This window comes from Hemicordylus capensis, chromosome 2 (genome assembly GCF_027244095.1).
Source record: "Hemicordylus capensis ecotype Gifberg chromosome 2, rHemCap1.1.pri, whole genome shotgun sequence".
Classification (NCBI taxonomy): Eukaryota; Metazoa; Chordata; class Lepidosauria; order Squamata; family Cordylidae; genus Hemicordylus; species Hemicordylus capensis.
The window spans coordinates 49,933,628-49,959,160 of record NC_069658.1 but is presented as its reverse complement, the minus strand read 5'-3'; the positions used below and the strand labels follow the sequence as shown (position 1 = coordinate 49,959,160).

The 25,533-nt window shown below is 43.2% G+C and overlaps 1 protein-coding gene across 5 annotated transcripts in view; it reads left to right on the top strand.

Moving 5' to 3' along the window:
* The window catches only part of ARHGEF28 (Rho guanine nucleotide exchange factor 28), a 246,277-nt gene that overhangs the window by 94,360 nt on the left and 126,384 nt on the right, over nt 1-25,533 (top strand). For 3 of the 5 annotated variants that reach the window (XM_053291270.1, XM_053291268.1, XM_053291269.1), the window contains exons 6-9: nt 579-759; nt 14,106-14,178; nt 19,434-19,486; nt 22,130-22,190. In XM_053291270.1, coding sequence (XP_053147245.1) covers nt 579-759; nt 14,106-14,178; nt 19,434-19,486; nt 22,130-22,190 — 368 coding nt within the window. Of the gene's footprint in view, nt 1-327; nt 464-578; nt 760-14,105; nt 14,179-19,433; nt 19,487-22,129; nt 22,191-25,533 lie in introns of those variants that run through there. The other 2 variants (XM_053291272.1, XM_053291271.1) reach the window with 2 other exon arrangements.

The following is a 25,533-nucleotide window of genomic DNA, read 5'->3' as shown; positions in this document are numbered from 1 at the left end:
TGTTTGTGTGTGAGCTTTAGACTCAATTGCTCTTTTATTCCTGGCATTGGCATTGCACAACATACAGTGTGTTTGAGTTTATGCATGCTTTAACATGAGATGTTATGCATGAGGAAATGGCTTAACTCTGTGATCACACATGTTGTTATGAATGTCTGGCTTGTTTGGAACAGTTGAACAATGCAGCATTCCCTTGAGACGGTCTGTTTTGCACTGCAGTATGCTAATAAGCCTGCTGCCTTTGCTTTGTTCAGACTGCTGTATATGGCGATGTTTTTGACAAAATGGGCTCCTTCTTTTTAATAAATAATAGAGCAACCTAGATGTAGTTGTTAGATTTCTATTATTTATACTACTTTAATTGTCCCAAGTGTAACTTGTGGATTCATGGGCAAAGTCAGCTGCAATGAACAAATCATGGATACCTCAGTTATTTTTGCCTGAGATCTTTGCAGTCTCTTTGGTAGGTTAGACTTTGACATTATGGAGCCTAGTGAGATTGAGAAGTTGCCATGTTTGACGTTCATGGTTCCTGTACACTGCACTCTTACTTTAATCTAGTGAATGTGCTGTTTCAGTACCCAGGTCAGCCATCCGTTTGAGATTTCTAAAGTGGAGCTTGGCGAGAATGCTGTCCTACAATTTGCTCATTCATCAGGAGCTCTGACTCTGACATTTAATCACACAGCAGACCATTTGCTAGAGTCTGACATTCAGCTCTTCAGGAAATACTTCTGGGACAGAGCTTTGCTTCACAAGGTAAGTGCCAAACAGTTGCAACTCAGAAATGTGTCCTCCTTCTTCTTTTGGTAGCAAATTTTAAACTCTTTCTTATTGATCGTTAGTATTTAAGTTACTCTCTTTCTTGGATGAACATTCTGAAACTGAGTTTTTGTTAGCACACAGAGTCTTGCAGAACCTTAAAAGCGAACAGATTTATGGCATTTGATGACATGAGCTGTAGTCTGTGAAAGCTTATGCCGCAATAAATCTGTTAGTTTCTAAGGTGATATCCTCTAGAGCTTTGGTGATTGTTTCTGTTATGGCGGCAGAAGCAGCATTCCTGGCAGAGGATGTAGAACGGGAAAGCTGTATTCAAAAAAAGCATCTTGCACTGAGAGATGATTTAGAATAGTGATAATAGATCCATCCTTAGTATGTTTTCTACAGATACTTTGTTAAATGTGTAGCTTGGCCCTATGTGTGTGGTGTTTGTATGTTAAACAGCGACATGTGGATAGGTGAAAGGTAAGGATTGGGACCACAGGACGGCGGGAATCGATATGTAACCTTTTGTTGTGCATGGTTCCAGCAAAAATCATGCCCCTGAAGTCTCAATAAGCCTTTGGTGCCAATGGAAACTTTCTTTTCGGGGCTTGTAGCAGCTTCAGCTTGATTTTTGATGGGACTTTGGCACACACCAGCAAAGGATTAAATATCCCTCCCAGCACACCATGTTTAATTTACAAAAAACAAACATGTGGGGCCAAATTATTTATCATTACTGTAAGAAATTCATAAGCAATACAAAGTTCTGCTTTTTGTCCCTGTATGGTTCTGGTGCTGCAGCTATCCTATTAAGTTGTTGTAATTAATTAAATTAAGTAAAAGATGCATAGCAAAGATGTATAGCAATTCCTTTAATTTTTGTTTGGTGCCTTGATTTCTTAAAAAGTTAAAACAAATATATGGTACAAAATACTGTTCCTGGCTGATTCTACTCACTTGACAAGACCCACCAAAGGTTCTGCTTCATATGCTGATGCCTGGGGAGCTATGTTTGGTATGCATTTGGGACAAACATTCCACTTCAGGAATCTAGAAGGTAGAAAATGGCCTGCCTATAAATCTGTAACCTTTATCTTACTTGGAGGTCTTCTCTGGACTTAAAAAAAAAGTTTAACAAATGATGTTTGTTAATAACAATTTTATTTGTTGGCTACCACATAACAGTTGTTTTTGGGGCAGCTCACAAACTTGTGTTGAACCCCAACGTCCTTACTCCAAGAAGACTTTTATGCTGCAGGAATGTTAAATTTTCCCCATTAAGAACAGCATTTGGCTTTTGGGAGAATTTTATTTCCCCCCTACATTGTGCATCTTGGGAAGACCATATAGAAAATGGGTATGTGAGTGTCACAGGCACCTATTGGATAGTACCTGTGACACACTGCTCCTGGTGCAATGCTGTGAACATATATAAAAATTTCTTACTTTCTAAAAAAATATTTTAGGGCTTGAGCTCTCCTTTGTTGAAGCTCTTAAGTAGAATAGTCCCTTCCTTGGTTTCCATGCGGTTCTTCCCTATCTGCTTACCACAACTGCTGGCTCTCATTGATTTGATAACCTAGGCCTTGACAAATTTTCTTTTGGATCTTGGAGCCAGTCCATAAATGTAGGAGCCAGACAATGGACACGTGGCAAAAATAATAATAGTAGTAATACTGGCATTGGTGACAAACATTGTGGGGTGGGGCTGCTTTTTATTCCCTTCACAATGGGCTGCTTGTTATCCCCTTCACAAGTAAAATACAAAGAACAGAAAGAGGGCACCTTAGGACAAATAAACATTTCATTAAATAACTATTCCACTGAATATCCTAGACACAGTTAAATTTCTAGGTACCATGGTTCCCTGGCACTTGGGATTTGTCAAGCCCTTTGATAATCTAAGAAAAGTGATGGTAGATTTCTGCTATATTCCGGCACGTGAATTAATATTTAAGGATAGCTCTACTTCTAGTATCCCTTCCCTTTAAAACCTCAACCTCTAGAGTGCCCCTTCCCTTTCTTCCATTAGATTAGAATTCTCTGCCACAAGATGTGGTGACAGCCAACCACCTGGATGGCTTTAAGAGGGGTTTGGGTAACTTAATGAAGGAGAGGTCTGTCTACTAGTCAGAGGGCTATAGGCCACCTCCAGCCTCAAAGGCAGGATGCCTCTGAGTACCAGTTACAGGGGAGTAACAACAGGAGAGAGGGCATGCCCTCAACTCCTGCCTGTAGGCTTCCAGTGGTTTCTGGTGGGCCATTGTGTGAAACAGGATGCTGGACCAGATGGGCCTTGGGCCTGATCCAGCAGGGCTGTTCTTATGTTCTTATGAAAGCTATATATAGAGGCTGTTCATACAAGCAGCCCTACCAAGGCTTGTTTAGCCCTACCTAGATAAGGCTGCTTGTGTGAAGTGCTGGGATCAAGGCCGATCCTGGCACTACCTCCCTGGGTAGCCTCAGTTTTTTACTCAGGCTTTTACCTGTGTAAAAAGGTACACTCCCCAAGCAGACACAGAGCTGGGTGCCTAGAGTGCCCGGCTTGAGGGGAAATTCTTCAATGCACTGTGCTCCTTGCACAGTGATATCTGGGGGCTGGGCGTCATATTCCCAGCCTCCAGAGATCCATGATGGTCTGAGCAGTGTGGATGTGCAAGTTGTGCACTGCACAGCAATTTTGTGATCATCTGGGGGAAGGTAGGCTTGACCCTGCCCGCTCTCCCCACCCCAGAAACAACGACCTCATAATCTCATAGATAAGTCAGCTGAGCTAACAATATGTGTGTCAAACCTAAATTGAACAGAAAATCTTTAACAGCCAACCAAAGATTTATGCAAGCTGTTAGGTTAAATCTATAGAAAATTAGGTGAATTTAAGGCCCAGTGAAGATGGTAATTTTAGGGTAAAAATGAGTGATAATGTCCCATTGACTTCAGTGGATTTAAAAGTGGTTAACTCCAAATCACACAGGTGGTATCCTAGGAACACAGGAATGTAGGATGCTGTCTTATATCTGACAGTTGGTCCATCTAGCTTAGCATTGTCTATACTGACTGACAGTAACTCTCCAAAGTTTCAGGCAGGAGTCTTTCCCAGCCCTACCTGGAGATGCCTTCTGCATGCAAAGCAGAAGCTCTACCATTGAGCTACAGCCCCGTTCTCTAGGGGGGCATATCTTAAAGCCTAGCTGAATCAGGCTCAAGGCCTATCTAGGAGGTTTTCTAGATGAGAGTGGGTTTTTGCGGGATGATTGGTGGACTGATGCATTTTATTTTATCCAGATTGACTGTGAGCTGTGCACACACATCAGTATATTCACTTGCCTTTTGGGCAGTTTTCTTTCTCTGCAGTCAGTATTCTGCAATACAAACTGCTCTTTGTGGTGCCTCCTTATCTTCCCTCTGCCCATCAGTGTACCACCCCCATTTTCTTCGCTGCCCTCTCCTACTGCCCACTCTTACTGTCCGGTAGGGGTATGCAATTTGATTTGTACGTGAATTGACTCAAATCAGGGCAATTCGCATGATTCTAACACAAATAGAACCGTCTTTAAAATAAACGGTCTGATTCACATTAGAATCTAGTTAGCCCCAATTTGACATGAATCTATTCGTGTGATCGAGTAGCCATTTTGGTGGGCTTTCCCCCCTTGTTGATTGGTTTTCTGGCACTGGCTTCTAACTGGCTTGAAATCTCTGTGCTTCTTGGTTGGCTTGTTGTCATTCAGATCAAGTGTTGTCATGGGCAACTGTGCCCCCTTTGGCTGCGAGGAGGGAGGGGGAAGAAAAAAGGAGGGAATTTCAAAAATTTTCCAAAGGGCTTCAGAGGCAGAGAGAGCCCTTAGTGTGCTCTTGAGGAGGATACGTTAGGAGAGGAGAAAGGAAGGAATCAAGAAAGGTTTGATTTTGTGGTTTTCTTTTCTCTGCCCCGAGTATAATATGCTGTGCTGTTGCTGCTATATTAACGATCTGGTTTTCAGATTGACAAAGGCAGAACTTGAGTGCCTGGCTGCCTGCCTTGAACTGTGGTTTGGTTTGTGTTGTGGCATTGGACAGTGGCACCTCAGCGCACTCTCTCTCTCTCTCTCTCTCTCTCTCTCTCTCTCTCTCTCTGTGTAATATTTTCTTGGTGATTGCTGTGAGGTGAGTTCCATGTCTGGTCTTGAGAGACTAACTTGTGCTTCACTTACTGCTCTGATCTGCTCTGCAATCTGCATTGCAACGTGTACTCATTCAGTCAAAATGTGACTGAAGGCGTTGTTGTAGTTGAGCTATGCTTGCTGCTGCTAAGAGTGCTGCTGTAGCAATGCTGGAAAGTAAGGACAGAGTCATAATTGTGTGAGAGAGAGCAACTTGTGCCAACAGTGGCGAAGGGAGGCTGGCGGTGGTCTGTGTTCAGCCACCATGGCCCCCTGGGCCTGCCCCCCACATCTGACAGATGCAGGAGGCCAGCTAGCCATGCCCGCAGGTCTGACGTCAGACGTGGGGTGTGTGGTCTCCCTCCCAAACGGGACTGCGCGGACCCATTTGGGAGGGAGGTCAGCCCACGCTGCATTGGGCAGCACAGGCTGGAGCGACTCTCCCTGTCTTTAAAGGCAGGGAGTGTTGTTCCGGCCGCACTGCCAATGCAGCGTGGGCCAATCTGCCTCCCAAACAGGGTCGCACAGCCCCGTTTGTGAGAGAGAACATCCCTGTTGCATTGGCAGTGAGGCCAGGAGAGTGTGCTGTGCTGCCAATGCAGCGCGGGCCAATTTCAGTCCCAAACGTGGCTGTGTGGCCCTGTTCTGGAGCAAAATAACGCCCCTGTGTCTTAGGTCAGACGCCAGGGGCTTGTCTGAGGCCACGAGGTGTGGCCGCTGGGGGCAGCGGCCCCAGTTCTTTGAACCCATTCACTCAATGGTGACTCCGCCCCTGTGTTCCAGTGATGTTACTGCAGTTCCGGCACTGTGGCTGGCAGTGTATTCTGGATCAGTGATTCTTTTTTGGCCACCATTGGACAAATTTGTTTGGCAAAATCTCTTGTTCTGTGTTGGGAGGGACTGTGTGTGCCTCTGTTCTGCAATATTGTTTTTCTAGGCAGGGTTCCAAAATTTGTGTACTGCATTCTGCTTGTTTCTCCCATAGGGAACAATGGGGAATTCAAATCACCCCATCGTTTCCAATGGGTAGGTCCTAGGGACACCAAAGGGGATTGGGTGGTACGGCATGATTTTATTTATTTATTTTATTATTTATTTAACATACTTTTATACCGCCCAAAACTTATGTCTCTGAGCGGTTTACAACCACTGAGATGAGTGCAATCTACCATCCAACCCACAAAAGAAATGGGCAAGCAGGCGTTTAATTTTTTTAAAAAAACCTAAGCCCCCATAGGATATTATGGGGTGGTTTTTTGTGGGAGGAGTTTATAATTTTTTTAAAAATTGCCCACTTGCCCATTTCTTTTGTGGGTTGAGTGGTAGGTAGCACCCATCATACCCTACCACCCAACCCATTTTGGTGTCCCTAGGACCTACCTATGGGGAACAATGGGGTGATTTGAGTTCTTCTTCTTCAGATGCTATCTCCTACTGGAGATTAGCTATCATTAAGGCTATTCTGACTTTGGATGCCGCTGCTCTAAAACGTTGTAAAGATTTGCATTCAAACCATACCTGCAAATTTTTCAGCCAGGATGTTCTTCGTCTTCTGACTCTTCTTTCTTTAATCTTTCCCTGCATTAACTGCAGTAAGGAATATTTTCCCCTCCTGATAACATGACCAAGATATTCAAGTTTTCTCTCTTTTGCTACTCTTCTCAAAACTTCGTTGTTGGTAATTCTTTCTACCCATGATGTTCTTAATATACGTTCAGGGGCGTAACAAGGTTGGAGTGGGCCCAGAGGCAAAATTTTAAAATGCCCCCCCACACACACACTTCACAATATATAGCCATGTGACTTGCCTCTGGGGGGCCCCTCGAGGCGTGAGGGCCCCCAGGCAGCCGCCTCCCCTTGCCTAATAGTAGTTACGCCCCTGTATATGTTGATATATCCAGAGCTTGAAACATTCTAGTTTGTTCATATTCTGCTTTTTAAGTGAGTTCCCCATTGTTCACTATGGGTGAATCATGATTTTGTTTTGCAAATTTTTGACTCAATTGGTTGAACCGGCTGGCAGTAGCTGACTGGTTCAATGAATCAATTTGAATTTTTGCAATTCTATTTGGAGTTGAATTTAATAGAATAAGTGATAAATAATAAATAAATAAAGTTATGCACACCTCTACTGCCTGGTGCTAGCAGCACATGACAAACTAGGTTATTTGACTGGTTTTATTCTCATCCTGTTTGAGCAGGGCCATAGCAAGCTGGGCAGCCATATCTCTCCCCCCCACCCCGCCAACACAGAGTTTCTGCCCCCAGCACCACTGCCTTTCCTCTACCCTGTTCCTCCTCCCATTGCAGAAGCTGGGCATGCTTGCGCACTGGCCATACATAGGGTTGCCATATTCTGGCTTTCAAAATCTGGCTGCCTAATATGCATATTATATACATTGGCTTGAAAATAATTTTTGAGCAGACTAATGACTTCACATTTTGCTCCATAACTCTGCTTCTACAAGGGTTAGATTTTAGCTTTTTTCTTTTTCTTTTTTAATAAAGTGAAATCTGAAATCTGGGCAAATCTGGTTGGCCTAAGCAATCTGGGTGAGATGCTTAAAATCTGGGTGAAACCCGAAATACCGGGGGGGCATGGCAACTCTAGCCTTACATACTTCTCCCCCCTGCATCTTCCCCAAGGCAAAGAGCTTTCTACTGGTGGGAGGGATGCTTCCTTTTTCTCTGAAAAAGAAAATTCCTTCCAGCACAAAGCAAGTGCTTTGTGGGCTGGAGAGAGCAAAGGGGTTGCCATGCGTTCGTTCTCAGTGGCCCAGAAGATTCAGTGGGGAGAAGCATGGCCAGCACACGAGACTGAGAGTAATGAGCAAAGAAGGCAGAAAGGTGTGGGCAGGGGTGAAGAAAATCCACCTGCCACTGCCCAGAGAAGCTAATGCTCCCACCTTCTCCTTCCATGGAAACTCATTAAGAGTGTCTACATTCTGCAATCTAACACACACACAAACTTCTTCCGCATTCAACACTGCAAAAGGGGGTGTTTTTCAATTCTAAGTTTCCCATGGATTTGAGGGCTATTTGTAGTTAAGAGAGAGAGAGACGGAGGGAGAGGTAGAGAGAGGGGGAGGAACGGCATAAATGTCATTTATACACGGAGCAACATTCCCCATGGGAATTATCATAGAAGCTGGTAGAATTTACTGTCTAGAAAGGCTCTAGTCCAGCATCCTATTTCCCACAGTGGCCCACCAGATGATTAGATGCAGAATTTCCTGGGGTACTTAACCATGGCATTTCAGTCTTTTGACGGTTATAAAACAAGTTTGCAATATTGTTACAGCTCAGCTGACTATATTGATAATACTGCTGTAATGAAAAACTGGAGCTTTAGGCAAATAAAAGCAAAATATTTTGGTGTTTTGTGCTCATATAGTGCAATGAGATGCTTTGTGCGGCTTACATATTTTAAGAAAAAGAAGTTGGGCTATCCTGACCCAACAATGTGGCTTCTACAGTGCAGCTGAAGAGAATTAGTAGGAAATGTCTACAGGAGTTCATAGTACATAGAATAAACAGGATTTCCTGGGCAGACAAGCAGTACAGGCTGTTCAGACTTTGGAAGAGAGGCTGTAAACAGACATTATTGAAATTGCTGAAGCTTAGACTTGGAGAGGACAGGGGGCAGTTGCTGAGGCCCCCCTCATCTCTCCTTCATCCTTTTTCAGATGCAGACATAATCTGCATCTGAAATGTGGCATTCTTTGCGTCAGTTTGTTTTGAAATACTAAGTTACCTTCCCATGTTACACTACCCCAGTGTGAGTTAGGAACGTAAGAGGCTGCCTTATACCAAGTCACACCACTGGTCTGTCAGGAATCTTTCAGGCAGCATTCTCTCCCAGCCTTGCCTGGATATGCCCGGGATTGAACATGGGACCTTCTGCAACCAAGCAGATGCTCCACCACTGAGCTATGGCCCCATCGTCTGTGGGGAATATCTTACAGCAGACAGAGCTCAATTGTAATCACCTATCCAAATTCGAACCAGGGCAGACCCTGCTTAGCAAAGGGAAAACCTCATGTTCACTACAGCAAGAACAGCTCTCCTTCCCTAGCTGTATTGTGAAAAAGCACGAAAGGTGCATGTTTGCTATATATTGAGCATGGTCACACATCCGACCTTGAGACAATCATCCAGGGATAATTTAGATATCCAGGAGCTGCTGAAAAGCTTTCGCTCATGGCACCTGGAATTGTCTGGGGAAACCATCATAGTAGTGGTACCACTTCTCCATAGTCCTATGGAAACTGAGGGAGAAGCTGGCTGGGTTTAATTGCATGGTCCTAGGCCATAGATAGCCCAAGACCTTTTAGTGCCTGAAGTACAAAATCCAAATGATGCCCACATATTTGGTGGGTTTTTGTTTTTGTGTGTGTGGAAAAAATGGTGTCCTCAGTAGTAAATATATATTGTTGTGCGCTCCCTGCTTCAATGAACAGAGAGGTTCCAGGCCAGGGGCAGTTTGACCCAGGTTTGATTTCCTTGGATAGAGAGCACTGGAGTGGAGACTTAAGGAATTGGGGCAATGTTTGCTTTTGACAAAGTTGAGCAGAAGGGGGTGGGATGGGCAGCAAACAGCAGGCTTACTCCTAGAAAGCAGCATATCGCAAGAGAGAAGCCCCTGAGCTGCCTTCAGCTAACTCGTAGCTTTGTTTGTGCTTTTTGTCAGTTCCCAACTGCTGTTACACACACAGCGGCCACTTAGCTTAACTAGCCATCCAGGGAGAAGGGCTGCGGCAGCTTAGGCCCTTTCTTTGAATTAAATTAGCAAATTTAGTACTTTTCAAACACACCAGACTTGCGTTTAGGTGTGTGCATTTTCATCTTGACTTTAGACACATTTCCAGTGTATTCTTAGGTCCAGAGGTGTAGCTAGGGGAGAGGGGGCCGTGTTCATCCCTCTCTCTGGTGGCCCCCCAGAGTGAGGGAGATAATGAAGAAAATAGGGAGGGGTGGAGCTGGAGGGCCCTCAGGAGCTGGGGGCCCATGTTCTTTGAACCCTTTCACTCAATTATAGCTACGCCCCTGCTTAGGCCCCTTTCTTATAACATTTTTGGCTACTGGCCTAGATCTTCTTGTCCCAGCTCTGATGGTGTGTCTCATTCAAACACAAAGAGAGATTGTCAGCTATCACCCCAACCATTAGTCCCTATTGTGGAAAAATCAACCAACCATTTTGAACCTCCAGCCAGCGATCTCCCTAACAAAAGAATTCCCTTGGCCATCAGCTGTAACAATAATATAATAATAAGTAAAATAATTGGCAACTTGATGTACTTTATTGGGGCCCAAAATAATTTGTGACATTCTGTTTAAATGCAAAGTCAGTTCTATTGGAGGCTAGAAATGACAACGTAATACTCCTGTAATACTCCTGTGACAGGCACAGTGCACTTATGATTTTAAGTAATTACTAGCTGGGTCTGGCTCAGAGCATCTGCACCTCTAGTTCTCCCCCTGCTGCTGCTTCCATTTTCATTTTCTGCCTGCCACCACCATTTTCTCCCCTCCACCTGCTGCCGTTTTCTTCACTCGCCTGCTTGTCGCCGCCATTTTTGCCCGCTCGCCACTGCCGTTTTCTTTCCCACCCGCCCACTGCCACTTTCTTCCCCAGCCTGCCTGTCCAGCTGGCCAGCCGCCACTGTTTTCTTTCCCCCCTCACCCACATGCCTGTCCAGCGCCGCCACTTTCCTCTCCCCCTGCTGGCAGCTCACTCACAAACTCTCATGAGAGCTGCCATGCATGGGATTAGCGACAGGTATGCCTTAGAGTGGGGGATATCTCTATCTATCTATCTATCTATCTATCTATCTATCTATCTATCTATCTATCTATCTATCTATCTATCTATCTATCTATTTATCTATCTATCTATTCATATATATATATGATTGTATATTCTGAATATATATTCAGAATGTATCTGAATACCCAAATTTCTGAATCCAGCCTGACTTCCAGAGCTACTGACTGTGGGTCTCAGCAGCAAAACTAAAGCAAAATGTTTCCCAGTTTTCCCCAACAGAATATTGCTTGCCATTTAGAAAAAGTAATGTGATGAGTAGTCTAGACTTCCTCCAAAGTCTACCAAGAGGAGGCCTCTTAAGCAGGCAGGATCTGGAGCAACCCTCTCTCCTTTTCTGCACTTCAAAGCAGAGATGGTTGGAAAGACTTCAAAGAGAGAATCTGTTTTCAGAGCTTTATATAAGTATGATGGTTGCTGTATACATTAGAATAGAGCACCAGTTGTGCTTTCATACTTGTTCCTTCTCAACTTGTAAATAAATAGATTTCTACAAAAATCCTGAAGATTCCACTTCTCCTGCCAAAAGGAGAAGCTGCCTTCCAAAAGGCATTAACTCCAACAAAAGGAAGTAATTTTTCACAAAGTGCATAATTAATCTATGGAATTCTTTGCCTTGGGGTGTGGTGATGGCCACTAGCTTGGATGGCTTTAAAAGGGGCTTAGACTAATTCATGGAGGACAGGTCTATCAATGGCTACTAGTCTGGTGGCTATAGGACATTTCCAGCCTCAGAGGCAAGATGCCTCTAAATACCAGTTGCAGAGGAGTAACAGCAAGAGAGGGCATGTCATCACCTCTTCCTTGTGGGTTTCTAAGAGGCATCTGGTGGGCCACTGTGTGAACAGGATGCTGGACAAGATAGGCCTTGGGCCTGTCCATCCAACAGGGCTGTCCTTATGTCCTTAACTTTCCATCACTCAAGGAAGGCAAGAGAAATAGTTTTTTGTGGGCAAATGGATAAGTGCCAGTATAATTGCTGTACAGATTTAGTCACAGACTGAATTCACATCCATATAACATATAAAGGCTGTTCACACAAGCAACCTGCTGAGGGATTGCTGGTGTGTGTGTGGGGTGAAGGACTGCTCGGCTCACCCCCCAGCAACCACCCCTCGGCCACACGGTGGGTGAAATGAAAAAAAAAAGATGTTTGGCAGGGTGGGTGCAAGGTGGTAGGCATGGGGTGGCTGCAGGAGCCCCCCATGGCCATTTGAAGGCCCCCCTGGACCTTGGAGGCCATGGACCAGGAGCTCAAGGTCCGGAGGTTAGAGCACCTCTGGGTGCTGGGATAGTAGCTGACCCCAACGCTGCCCCACTGGGTGGCTCGAGATTTTTCCCTGGGCTTTTACCCAGGTAGAAGGGAAACTGAAGGTCGTTCCTTATTCTGACCCCTGGCAGAAACTGTTCCTTTCCATGTAGCTAATAATACAGACCCAATATCTTTTCAAGTTATTGAAATTTTCAAGTTGAGTCTGTGTTTGCTATCCTTCTTTCACACTTTCAAGTGATGGTAAGTGCGCCATCACAGTTACATCTCATTATTTAAGTCTGTTTCTGATGCAATATTCAGTGCTCAGGCTTTCTAAAAGTACTCACATGAGAACCTCCATGGATAGATTTGTTGTGAGATAATATGCACATGTGGAGCATCTGCCATGTTTCTGTCAGGTTTTGCTCATAGCTGTAGCTCTGGAAAAGTTGTATGAATGATGAATCCCTTCCATAATAATTCCATATGGAGGGATTCACATGACTGTTTTAAAACGCTTGTCTACAAGTGCCATCATTTTTTGGAAGGAGGGGGGCTGTTCAATAAAAAATAGCCCAAGGCATCTAACAGGTTCTTAAAGGCTTGGTGTAGTGGTTAGAGTGCTAGACTAGGACCGGGGAGACCCAAGTTCAAATCCCCATTCAGCCATGAGACTTGCTGGGTAACTCTGGGCCAGTCACTTCTCTCTCAGCCTAACCTACTCCACAGGGTTGTTGTGAGTATAAACTTAAGTATGTAGTACAGCGTTCTGGTCTCCTTGGAGGAAGAGTGGGATATAAAAATGTAAAATTAAAAAAATGTAAAAATAAAATAAATAAAGGCTGAATGCCTGGGCAAATAAGGCTGTCTTCACTCATTTCCAGAAAACCAGGAGAAAATGAGTGACACAGATCTCTTTTGGGAGGAAGTTCCCTGGGGGTCCATCACTGAGAAAGCTCTCCCATGTGCACAGCAAACATTCCTTTACAGGTGTTGGCATGCAGAGCAGAGCCCTCCTGGCAGTCTTGTCAGGCAGGTAGATTCAGCTGGGAAGAGCTGCACCCACCGTCACATATTCATATAAGAAGAAAGCTTTGTGATCCAGCCAGGTACCCAATAGGTTACGTCCCGTAATACTTTTGATGGCATATGCTAATATTTCTGGAGGGTCACAAACATTCCCATTGACGAAAAATGTAAATAATGAACAAAGACATTCCACCAAAGTTTGGGTTTTCATCGTGTCTTAGCAGTGTAGGTCTGTTGCCGTGTTGCTTCTTCCTTTGCTGCTGGATAATGTAAGAATAATGGATAATGTAAGAAGCCCTAGACTATGTAGGAGGAACCGCGGCTGCAGCTTCTCCCCACACTGCCATTAACCTTTTTTCTGGAAGGTTGCTTCTGACTTGGAGATGAGCCACAGCATGGGCTTGCTCAGGTCAGGAGCTTCTCATGTTTCCCTGATGGTACATGAAGGACTGGTCTCCAGGCCACCAGGATAATGCATACACTGGGCCTAAGGTGGAATAATGGCTGGCATTCAGACTAACCCTCCATCCATCAGTCAATCAGTCAGTCAATCAATCAATCAATCAATCAATCAATCTTTATTACGGTCTTAAACCAGCATTAACCTTCCATGGACGTGCCATGTTTTTCCATTGTGCAAGAGGAGAAGAACGGGATTACTGAAAATTGTCCCTCCCACCTCATGCAGTGGAAAAATTAGGCATGTCTGTGGAAGGTTAGTCTGAATGTCTGCCACTATGTACTACAAAAATACTTTGTAAAGAAACATTACAAGTTTGCTTTATTACATTTCATTCATATCCTGCCTGTCACCCATGGAAGGCAGCATACATAGGCTTCCCAGTTAGTTTCCCAACTATATACTGACCAAGCTCAGACGCACCTGCATAGCTTCAGCGAGGTGGTTGTGTAATGTGCCAACAGACCATGTCCTGATTTAAGACAAAATATCCCTGAATATGCTAGAGTGCTATTTGAATTTGTGTTGTGTATTTTATATTGGATAGATGAATTGTTTTCTCTATAATTTGTATAGTGTATAATCAAAGTAATTCAATGTAATTATTTGATTTCCTTCTTAAACGTAAAGAATCTTATTCCAAAGCAAGCTGAGACATTGGGAGGACTGCAAATGCCTTGCAACTCTACAGCTTCTACAGAAGGTATAGATGCCCAGTCTTTATTGTGACAATATCCCTAAACCCATTGTCAGATTATAAGATGAGATAGCTTTTGTTTGGTCTGCAAACATTTCACTAATAAATGTTGTTAAGCTTATTGCTCTTCAGCTAAGTAGGTTTTGGTAACACAATTTCTTTCAGTCTAACCTTCCTGCAGGGATTTTGTGAAGATAAATGAGTTAAGCATTGTAAAACCCTATGATAAAAATAATTGATAAAAAATAACAAATAAAAATAAAAATAATCTGAATTGATAAAAACAATTGATCATTAAAAAGAACTGCTATAGAAAAATGTGTTAAGCTGTGTATATACTGAAGGTTGTAATGTAACTGAAAATGCTTTTATGGCCCTGATTCTAATAGAGGTGAGCCACCTATGTACTGTAAATAGGTTTCCTGAGTGCAGAACATCTCTACGGAATGAGCAAAAAACCTGTTAGACTCTGTGTGAGGGAACATTCAGCATTTTGCTAGCATGGAAAGGTCTCCCCTCAGGCCAAAAGCCGGCTATGTGGCTCATGCTGCATTAGAGAAAATCTCCCATCCACTGTTTTTGGGGAAGAAGTGCAGATGTACTCTTCCCAATGATGATCTGTTCATGAAGGAAAGATGGGAGATATTCATGTGCTTCATATAGATCTCTGAATTGGAGCATATTGGTGCAATCACACAGGAGGCAGTAAAAGCTAGTTACAGGGGATACTCTTGACCAATGTTCCCTCTAATAGGGATTCCCAGAAGTTGTTGAGTACAACTCCCCAAATCCTCAAAGCAAAAGCCATTGCAGCTGGGGATTCTGGGACTTGTAGTCAACAACAAATGGGAATCCCTGTTAGAGGAAACACTGCTCTTTACATTAGTGTGAGGCTGGGGTTGAGATTTCATTGTGACCTGATAGTAACCAGTTGTAAAATTTTCTATTATACCAAAAGAGGGCAGAATTCCACTGAAATTATTTCAGTGTATGTAATCATTTCAGTGTAAAAGAGCTAAGTAGAACTGTTGCTAAAAATCAAAGTTGGTTTGATCATAGAGGCAGTCAACTTCTTAAGTTTTAGGCTCACAGTAAGTTTGGAAAATAGAGAAAATATCTATGAAAATTTCTTCTAAACAAAATAATATTTTTGAAGCTACAGGTAGAAGGCGGGATATAAATGTAATAATAATAATAAAATTATAGAGGAAGTGCAGTCGGTGCCTGTGATATTCTATCAGTAAAACAGTTATGTATCTGTGAATAGTTATGTATCATGTTTACTCGGAAACAAGTTTCACTAAGTTCAATTGGACTTACTCCCCAAGTAAGTGCACATAGGATGGCAACTTTGATTTCTCATTAGAGATTATGCTCAGTTTAATAAAGAAAAATCCATTAGGCTCAAAACAGTTATTGTTGGTGGGCCTGAACTGAGTCATGATTGACACAGACCTATAAAGCATTAGGACATCAGTGGCTTCTTAGTTTGTTGCTTTGCTTGGGTTTCAAAGCAGGCATTCCAGTAGGTCAGTGTAAGGCAACATTACATTGCTATCTGCTCAGTGAATCTCCCATACCTTAATTTAATGCAAAATTACTGTTACAAATATGTATAATCCCTTTTCAATGAAGAGTTCTCAAAGTGCATTACATAGGAGAAAAATAAGATGGTTCCTTGAATGAGCCTGAAAACTTAGCAGAGCACCTGTGATTAGTAAAGCTGTCTGCTATATGAGTCCTTTACAACAGAGGATTTGCAACTAATCCATGGCAAATAAGTTTTGCCCTCCTCACTGGGCACCTTTTATAGTGGTAGCTTGCTTATATTTCGCAAAGGAGGAGCAATTGTCCGTATTCAACCCAGCATTGTGTCCCCTCTCGGTGGCTGTTACCAGCGTCTCCCTTGTGTTTCTTTTTAGACTGTGAGCCCCTTTGGTGCAGGGAACCAATTTCTTACTCCTTTTGCTATATAAACCTCTTTTAGAACATTTTTGCTGTGGTATATAAAAAGTGGCCTATAAAATTAATATTCCAATATCTAGGGAGAGTACTAGGTAGTATTTAAAGGAAGCTAATGCAACATTATCTGGACTTTAATGTTTACCACTATGCCAACAAGTGGCTTTTATTTCAATTTTCATCATTTCCCCCTCTTAACGATTCCCCTCTATAAATTATTGTGTCAAGTTCTGATTCTCATCTTTCCCCCCTCATCTCATCTAGTTGATGGATATGGCACAGAAGGAATCAAAATATATTACTACTCAGAAGCATGTTATCATTGTTAGCTGTACTTATAGTGACTTATTAATTGCAATGCCTTTTGATGCTTTGCTTGCATCTTATCACAGTGCTCCCCCTGCAGGCTATCAGATGGAAGAGCAAAGGTGAATCAGCCAGGCTGTGGGAGGGAAGCCTGTATAGGAAGAAGATAATGAATGTTCTCTCTGCTAGATATGGAGTGTGGCATCTGTCCACATTCATGCCTTGCAGAAGTGCCAGCTAGGTGTTTCTAGGTTACAGAAGATTGGAATTAGCTATAAGCCTGTCTCCAATACTAGGCTGCAAAGTCCTGACAGCTGCTTCAATTTTGGGTCGATAGTTTAGTCTTTAGCATTGCTGCTGGAGTCTGCTGTTAACCAGTGGCTCACTTTAATGATGTTCTTTCTACAGAGAGAGACTCTTTATAGAGAACAAAATGTATGCACTAGCACAAGTGCTTAATGCTGCTGTAAGTTGATGCACACAAAGTGACATAATAATACTCCTGTTGGGAAAGCATTGGTACTCTATTAGATTTCATAGATTATCTGCATCATAGACTATGACTACGACTAATGTTTAGATACTGCTTTTCAACAAAAGTCCCCAAAGAGGTTTACATACATACATACAAACAAAATAAAATAAAAAGACCAAGCAAGAACTGAAAAATCAGACAGCCAGTCATGAGCTCCTGACCACTTTGAGATACTGATCAACAACCTGACTAATGGAGTGCTGGTATAACAGTGTTGCAATCCAGAATAAGACCGTGCCAGTCAGGGGCATAGGGAGCTCACTGGCAGTCGTGGGATGAGCAAAACCTACATGCCCCTCCGTAGTGATGTGCGCTGGTCACACTGCTGTGCATGATGTCATATGCAAGGGGTGTGGTCACTTGTGGCAAGACAGGTGTGCTGCCCATCTGCCTGCTGCACGTGGCATTTTGTCTGGGTGCCATTGGGTCAGAGTGGATGTGTTTTTTCTCTGCTTGGAGCACTGACTGAATGTCCGTGGCGCATGAGCGAAGCACCCAGTGCAACAGGCAAAAAGTCAGTTTGCCTAGTGTGGGGAGAGCAGGGGTGGACAAGTGACTCCAGCGGATCCCTGAAGGTGTGGTGGGAAACAGGGGTGAGCCTCTGGCAGCCCCCGGAAGTGCTCGAGGCAGTGGTGGCTGGAGCATGCTTGCCCCCTATTTTATTTATTTGTATTTATTGTTAAATTTATATACCACCTTTCATTAAAAACAATACCAAGGCGGTTTACAAAACATACAATAAAAATGACAATTAAAAATTAAGCTAAAAATATGAAACAGATCTGATTTAAAATATATAAAATACAAACATAAAAACTATACATGGGTAAAACACACAGAAGCAGCAATAAAAACAATCCTATAAAGGCCTGGATAAAAAGCCAAGATTTAACTGTGATGGAGTCCGAGGAGCGAATAGCCACCGGGAGAGCATTCCAGAGTCTGGGGGCAGCAACAGAGAAGGCCCTGTCCCACGTGCACGACAACCGAGCCTCCCTCATTGTCGGCACCCGGAGCAGAGCCCCCTCAGATGAGCTCGTCAAGTGAGATCATCTATGCCCAATGGTGGCCATTTGCCTGGTGCTGGTGCACACAAGGGGGAAACACTACCTCTCCTTTCTTCTGCAACTGCCTCCACCACCTGAAAATATGTCCTAGAGGCCTGGGGACATATTTTCAGGTGGTGCAAGCAGCAGTAGAAGGAAAGGACGTTAGTGTTTCCCCCTTACATGCACTGCCACAGCCTTAGTCTGGAACGCAGCACTGCTGCACTGGTGCTTCATAAGGACATTGGCCACTAAAAGGACCTTATTTTTAATAAAGGGCAAATTATGTGCATTCATACAAGTAGCAACTATGGTCTGAGCAACTTTGCACTTTACAAGTGAGCCATGTGTGTTTCTTTCCAGTGTAATATGCAATGGAGGAACATGTGTTTAACACGAAAAGAAAAGAGCTCCATAGATTGGTTTTTGGTCTTCATTTCCATATAAAGACTCAGCTGCTCCCCCCCCCTTCCCCTGTGTTGGTCACCTTTTACAGTTGTTCTTGAGCCTTCATTGTTGTAGAACTTACACATGCCCCCTCCATCTTAGAAGAAGCCTGCAAATTCCAGGTGTGTGCTTGGACATTATGTGGGAAGCCAAAAAGAGGACGCATGACCCACCTGCACTACTTTCTCCCTACTTTTAAAATCCCATCTGAAGCTGCCCTTCAGATGTAAACCCAAAACTGAAGACAACTTTGCCTTCTATGTTACAAGATTTGATGCAAAGATGAACTAATAAACAATAACCACAAGGGTACAGTAGCAACAAGGTTTACTTATTTCTTTTTGATAAAATTTATTTTAGCTAACCACATTGGCCGGGGTGGGGGAGGCAGCAGTTCTAGAAAGTATGCCTAGGCACAGAATATTCATGTCTCTCTTTCATAATAGTGTCACTGTCTGTGGGTAGGGGTATGGATGCGGGGTGCTGTGTCCTTCCTCCAAAGTTTTGAAAAGAAGCCAGGAAGCAAAATGATAACATAGTCACAAAAGGGGAAGAGCTAGTATTTTATGAAATACATGGCATTGCCTTTCTCTTCATAAAGTCAGAATCTCATGTATAATATGCCTTTGGCAGTCTGTGTTCTTTTACAAGTACATATTAATCAGCAAGGCTAGTTTTTGTTTCAACATGTTTTTTCACAGCATGCCCCCTTTTTTAAAAAAAGAGCTTGTTTACAATTAGCCCATTAAAATAACACAACAGCTTAGTGTACAACCATCTAGTATTTCAACCACAGGCATGCTACTTTGGTAGTACTGCATATTTTAATAGAACATTGTTCAGTCTTTGTACATTCTTTTGTTTCCCTCTTTTTGTGTGTTGAGGGTGTGAGGGTGGGGAGGGGGAGAAGAAGACTGAACAACCATTTTGCTACCAGAGGCTAATGTCTATTTTTCTTTAAACAGATCCTAGGGCCTTTGTATCTGAAGAGTCATCTCCTAAAAATGAAGATGTGATGGTACAATTTCATTATCCTAATATGATTAGCTGGTTTTACAGAGTGTCCCATATCACACCCTTTTCTCTGCTATCTCAACACCTTCTAGAATCAAAGATAAAACTGCCTAAAATTGCAATACACTTCTTTCTGAAACAGTTCCAAAACAAAACCGAAACATAAACATAAACAGCTGCAATCCTTTGCATACTTTCCTAGGAACAAGTCCCATTAGATACAATGGCTGACATTCCTTGACATTCCCCAACAATGGAAGAAGCCCTGCCAGGATGCAAAGAAGTTAGAAACTAGCAGCACGTCTTCCTCTGTTCACAGTGCAGGTAAAGGAGGACATGAATTTTCGCTGCTCTCTACTTCCTCCTAAATTTTTAAAAAATCTTTAAAGACGCATCTGTTCACTCAGGCTTTTAATTAAATACTGTTTTAATAGCTTTAACACTGTTTTAAAACATAGTTTTAAAATTTAAAATTATAATGTTTTAACTTTTTTGCTGTTTATTTTGACTAATATTTTAATTTTTCTGTTCTCATTTATTTTGTTTTGTTGTAAACCGCCCAGAGACGTAAGTTTTGGGCGGTATAAAAAGATGTTAAATAAATAAATAAAGGACTACAGAATTCATTTGTTGAAATGTGTCCTAGAAGGTCATGCAGCCCTCTAGGACACATTCCTGCAAATGAATAGTTCCTTAGGAGGATGGAGAAAGCAGCAAAAATTTTGTCCCCTTTCACCCATGCTGGACTGCTGAAGAAGGAAGATGTGCTGCTAGTTTCTAACCTCTTTGCATCCTGGCAGGGCTTCTTCAATTGTTGGAGAACTGCAGAGAATGTCAGCCCGTGGGATTTGCTTCTGAGGAAATGTGCATAGACTTGTGCTTTGAGCAATATATATATAACGTCAGCCAATATTGATAGGTTTGGAAATTATAGTTGTTATTTCCATGAATGTAGAATACTTGTGGCCATTCCTATTTTGGGATAGGAATATATGTTGGTAGGAATGGCCTCTGGGAACTGAGAGTTTTAATGGTTGCAGATGTTATCATTTGGTATTTCCATTTCACATGTTATGATTTGAAGTTGGTGGCAGTAATTCCCCATGCCTAAAATTCAGAGCAAATGTATTGTATGAATGATGATAAATGTAGTTAGCTCTGAGGAGATGGATGAAATGGACTTCAGCATTTCATTTCATGGGCCTTATGCTATGGATATATGCAGTGGTCTTATGCCATTAGTCCATCCAGCTGACAACAATTTTCCATGGTGTCAGTCAGGGATCTTTCTCAAGCCTGCTATGGAGATCATTTTCATTGGAAATAATGTGCTCGACCTCTGAGCCATGGCCCAACCTCTTGCTTTAGAATGCCTTGCAATTTTTGGTCTTTCAGGCAATGGCTCTGAATATCAATGAGTTTAAGCAACCAAAACTCTGTACTGGATTTTGGCCAATATGTTTGCACCTGTCTTCCGACAAGGGAGTGGTTCATGTGAGTTCTTTCAAGACTCTAAATCACAATGGGGAATGAATGAGCCTTTAATGGGAGCAGGTGGTTCTAGTCTTCTGTGATTTTGCATTGTCTGCTTCTTTATTTTTTGAAGGGGATTGGAGGTTGTTTACCTACAATCTTTTGAGTTTGAGGACTTTTGCTTCTTTACCTGTTGCCTTAGCTGGTCACAGACAAAGATTTTTTTTTTTCTGTAACAGGTTCTCATCTTTGCATTTTTTTGAAATATAAAATTCTCAGTGGCCCAAAACATTGTATGAAGTTTCATCATATTGTTATAAAAATCCACAATTTCTTTGGCATTTGAGAAAACTAGGCAGGAACCTGCTGAGAGGATGGATGCTCTTCTAGTATGTGTGGATAATTTCCCTTGACATAAGAACAGCCCTGCTGGATCAGGCCCAACATCTATCTAGTCCAGAATTCTGTTTAACACAGTGGCCCACCAGATGCCTCTGGAAGCCCATAGGCAAGAGGCGAAGGCATGCCTTCCCTCTTGATGGTGTTGCCCTGCAACTGGTATTCAGAGGCATAGTGCCTCTGGCTGGAGGTGGCCCATAGACACTAGACTTGTAACCATTGATAGGCCTGTCCTCCATGAATTTGTCTAAGCCGCTTTTAAAGCCATTCAAGCTGATGGCTGTCTTCACATCTTGTGGCAGAGAATTCCATAGATTAACTGTGTGCTGTGTGAAAAAATACTGCCTCTCGTTCATCCTAAATTTCCCAACCTTCTTTTTCATGGGATAACCCCTGTTTGACATGTTTTTATGCATTGAAATAAAATAAGATAAACAAGTGCTCTGGACAAAATGTGTTCTGTTCTGAAAATTTCCAGCTTAGTTTATTACAGAGCACAAGCAGCAGCCCCTTAGCCCCATACTGTACTGTAACTAAGTTTAAGTGCCTGCAGCCGAAATAATCACACATTCTTCCTTTAATTGTTAATTCTTCCATTAAGCCTTGCCTAAATTTCCCTCCCCTTCTTGTCTTCCTTGTGTGTCAGTATCCAGACTGTAAGCCCCTTGGGACGGGGAGAGGACCTGTCCTCTCAGTCATGTACATGGATAGCACTATATAAATAGTAATGGTACTACTATTAATAACAATATTGAACTCCTGTTTGTTTTTGTAGTTTTACAGAGATCACATGATTCAGCCTATTGAAAATGAAGATGATTCCTTGTTGGATTTAGGTAAGAACATCTTTTGCTGTTTTCACTCCTTTTTTTTTTTTTTAAGCTCAGCCTTATAATTTGCTGGTTATCACTGTTAAGTATAAATCAGTCTTTGGTGTGCAGAACTGGCAGACCTGAGGATTAATCCAGAGACTTCTTGCTGCTCCTTTTCTTTCATCCTTCCTGCTGCTTTTAATACCTTGGTCTACATTTCTGGGTTGGCCAACAAGTCATAGTTCTCTTGTTCTCTCTGGCATGTCCTCGCACATATGCACAGCCCAACAGTGTGGGGTCATTTCCCCATAATACATTCCCATGTCACTGGAGAATATCTGTCTATATATATTTCTCTTAGGCGTACCTGTCGCTAATCCCATGTGTGGCAGCTCCCATGAGAGTTCGCAAGCAGCTGCCAGATAGCAAATAGATAGGTGGGAGGGAAGAAAATGGCAGCAGCAAGCCAAACCTGGCAGCGAGAGGCAATGGCGGCCAGCTGGCTGGTGAGCAGGGGGAAGAAGGCGGGCAGGAAGAAAATGGCGGGGGCAGTGAGTGGAGGGGGGGATTGGTGGTGAACTGCGGCGACGGCGGGCGGGCGGGCGGAGAGGCAGTGGGAGGGAGCGAGGGAGGGCGGGGAAGAAAACAGTGACAACGGCGGTGAACTAGAGGCGCCGATGTTCTGTGCCCAGCCCAGCTAGTATGACTTAAACCAGTGTTTCCAAGTGCTTTTCATCCTTTTTTAAAAAAATAAAAAATTGGAACATGCCTCTCCCTTTCCCTCCTTCCTCCCCCTGCCCTCCTTCAGAAGACTAGTTGTGGAAGATTTCTTGCTTTAAGCTGATGATATTCCACTCTGGAACCTCTACATTACGGGTGAGTCATCTCCAGAAGCAGGGAGTTTAAACCCGTTGTTTTTGGAGTTAACTCGGAGCAAGTCAGCATGGCACATCAACCAGTGTCCTGTGGCACTAGTGTGCCATGGCTCGCTCTATCTATCTATATTTCAAATTCTATACCACCTTTCATACAACACATACCAAGGCGTTTTACAAAAATTAAAATACAATAAAACTCCATAAAAATCAAAATGACATTAAAACCAGTTAAAACAATAAAAAACCATTAAAACACCCCAAAGCAACGATTGGGAAATGCTGCTTTAGCTTATTATTTTCCCCTTGTGCACTGGGAAAGGCCAGTCCCACCAAGTTCAGAAAGGAGGGAAGTTGTTTCCAAATGTGGAAGTTCAAACTCTCCACATTTGGAGCGGACTTTGCTTCCTTCTGCACTGGGCCTGTCCAGCCCTGTTGCGTGCTGACCAATGTGCCATGGCCTATCAGTTGGAAAAGACTGAACTAGAGGAAGTAAGTGAAGGGAATGCTATAAGGGAGAGTATGGAGAAGGGAGAGCTATTATCCCTCAGACGCTTTTAATATTTTTTAATATCAGGTAGCCTCCATTCCATTTGAATGCAGCACTGGAGGCTGAATTCGGCCAGACTGGAGTTGAGGGAGGAGGCTCCGCCCTCCTTGATTGGCTGTGTCCGCTGTCCTTCGGTGAAGAAGGAAGCCTGCACAGCCAGCTCCCCTGCCTCTCTGCAGTCTCACTGACTGCAAAGAGGATGCTCTCCAGTAGGGCTGTGCACGGAACCATGGAGGCGTGGTCCGGCAATGGGGGGAGTGTGTCTTTAAGGGGGGATATTCCTCCCCCCCGCCGCTCTTCCCCCTCCGGCGCTGGACTTTCCAAAAATGTTCTTGGGGCGGCAGAGTTCCTCCCTGCCGCCCCTGCCCCCGTTGTTGTCTTCAAAGAGTTAACAAGCAGAAAAAGCTGGCGCCACGCATGCATCCTTCGCAGCGCACGTGCTTGTCTCCGCCGCTGGAGCGTGCATACCACAAAGGGCGCATGCGTGGCGCCAGCTTTTTCTACTTGTTAACTCTTTGAAGACAATGACGGGGGCAGGGGCGGAAGGGAGGAACTCTGCCGCCCCAAGAACGTTTTTGGAAAGTCCAGCGCCGGAGGGGGAAGAGCGGCGGGTGGGGGAGTACTATCCCCCCCCTTAAAGACACACTCCCCACCCCCGCCGGACCGGCCGAATTCCGGACTGGTCCAGAGGCCTTTTGTATGGCCCCGGACCGCTCCGTGCACACTCCTACTCTCCAGTATGCCCGAATGCAGATGGGAAAGAGGAGGGAAGGGGGCCCCAAAGTTTCGCGTTACATGTGAATGTGGCCAATGTCTGAACAGGGTTCTATAAGTACAACGTCTCAGGGAAGAAGCAACAGATTTTTAGTTGCTACTACTATAGAGCATATTATTTACATGTATAAATCATTAACATTTAATTTATACATGTAATGATCTAGGTGCTTCAGAGAACTGAGCAGTCGGTTTAACACAGTATTTAGATTTATTTATTTCATTTTTATTTTTTTTTACATTTTATATCCCGCTCTTTCTCCAAGGAGCCCAGAGCAGTGTACTACATATTTAGGTTTCTCCTCACAACAACCCTGTGAAGTAGGTTAGGCTGAGAGAGAAGTGACTGGCCCAGAGTCACTCAGCTAGCATCATGGCTGAATGGGGATTTGAACTCGGGTCTCCTCGGTCCTAGTCCAGCACTCTAACCATTACCCTACGCTGGCTCTTTATAGATAACAGCAGTTCTTAAAAAGTTCCAGTTTTGGAAGCTCTCTTGAGGTGGAGGATGTTTGTGCATGAGAACTATATGTAAAGTCTCTAGAAAGGAGTTTATTATTTTTGCTTTTTAAAAACTTAAAAATGTTAATGTGAACTTTTGCTCATGACATTTGCTGGAAAAAACGAAGGCTGAAGGACTCTGCAACTTTAACTCATAGTTGTCTGATTTACCCAATTGAATTCAAATGACCTGGCAGCTGATATTTTTATTTTGCTGAGCTCCCTGTCTTGTATTGCTGAGGAGGTGAGAGATTCTACAGGCCACAGCTTGTGCTTCAGAAGATAAAGAGCATGGAGGCCAAATTTTTGGCATGCTTCACTGTGTGACCAGGGTAGCAGCAGAAGATTTAAAGCTATCTGTCCTTTGAGTTTTTTGGTTTCCTCAGTAATTCCAGTTTAATCACTCATCACTATTGAACATAATGATCTGCTACACTGTGTGAACTGTTGGGGTTGCAGGGAAAGCTGTTAAAAAAGGACTTTAGCATTCCCTCTTCTTAATTTCCCCCCTTATATATTTCAATTTTGCTTTTTTATTTAAGAGGAAAAAAGGTGATTTTAAATGTTGTATTTCCCTTTTCTTTTCTGCTATTAGCTTTAGTTGAGTCAAATGATTATTACTTTTAACAAGTATGGACCCGCAACAAAATGTTGCAGTATATCCCTG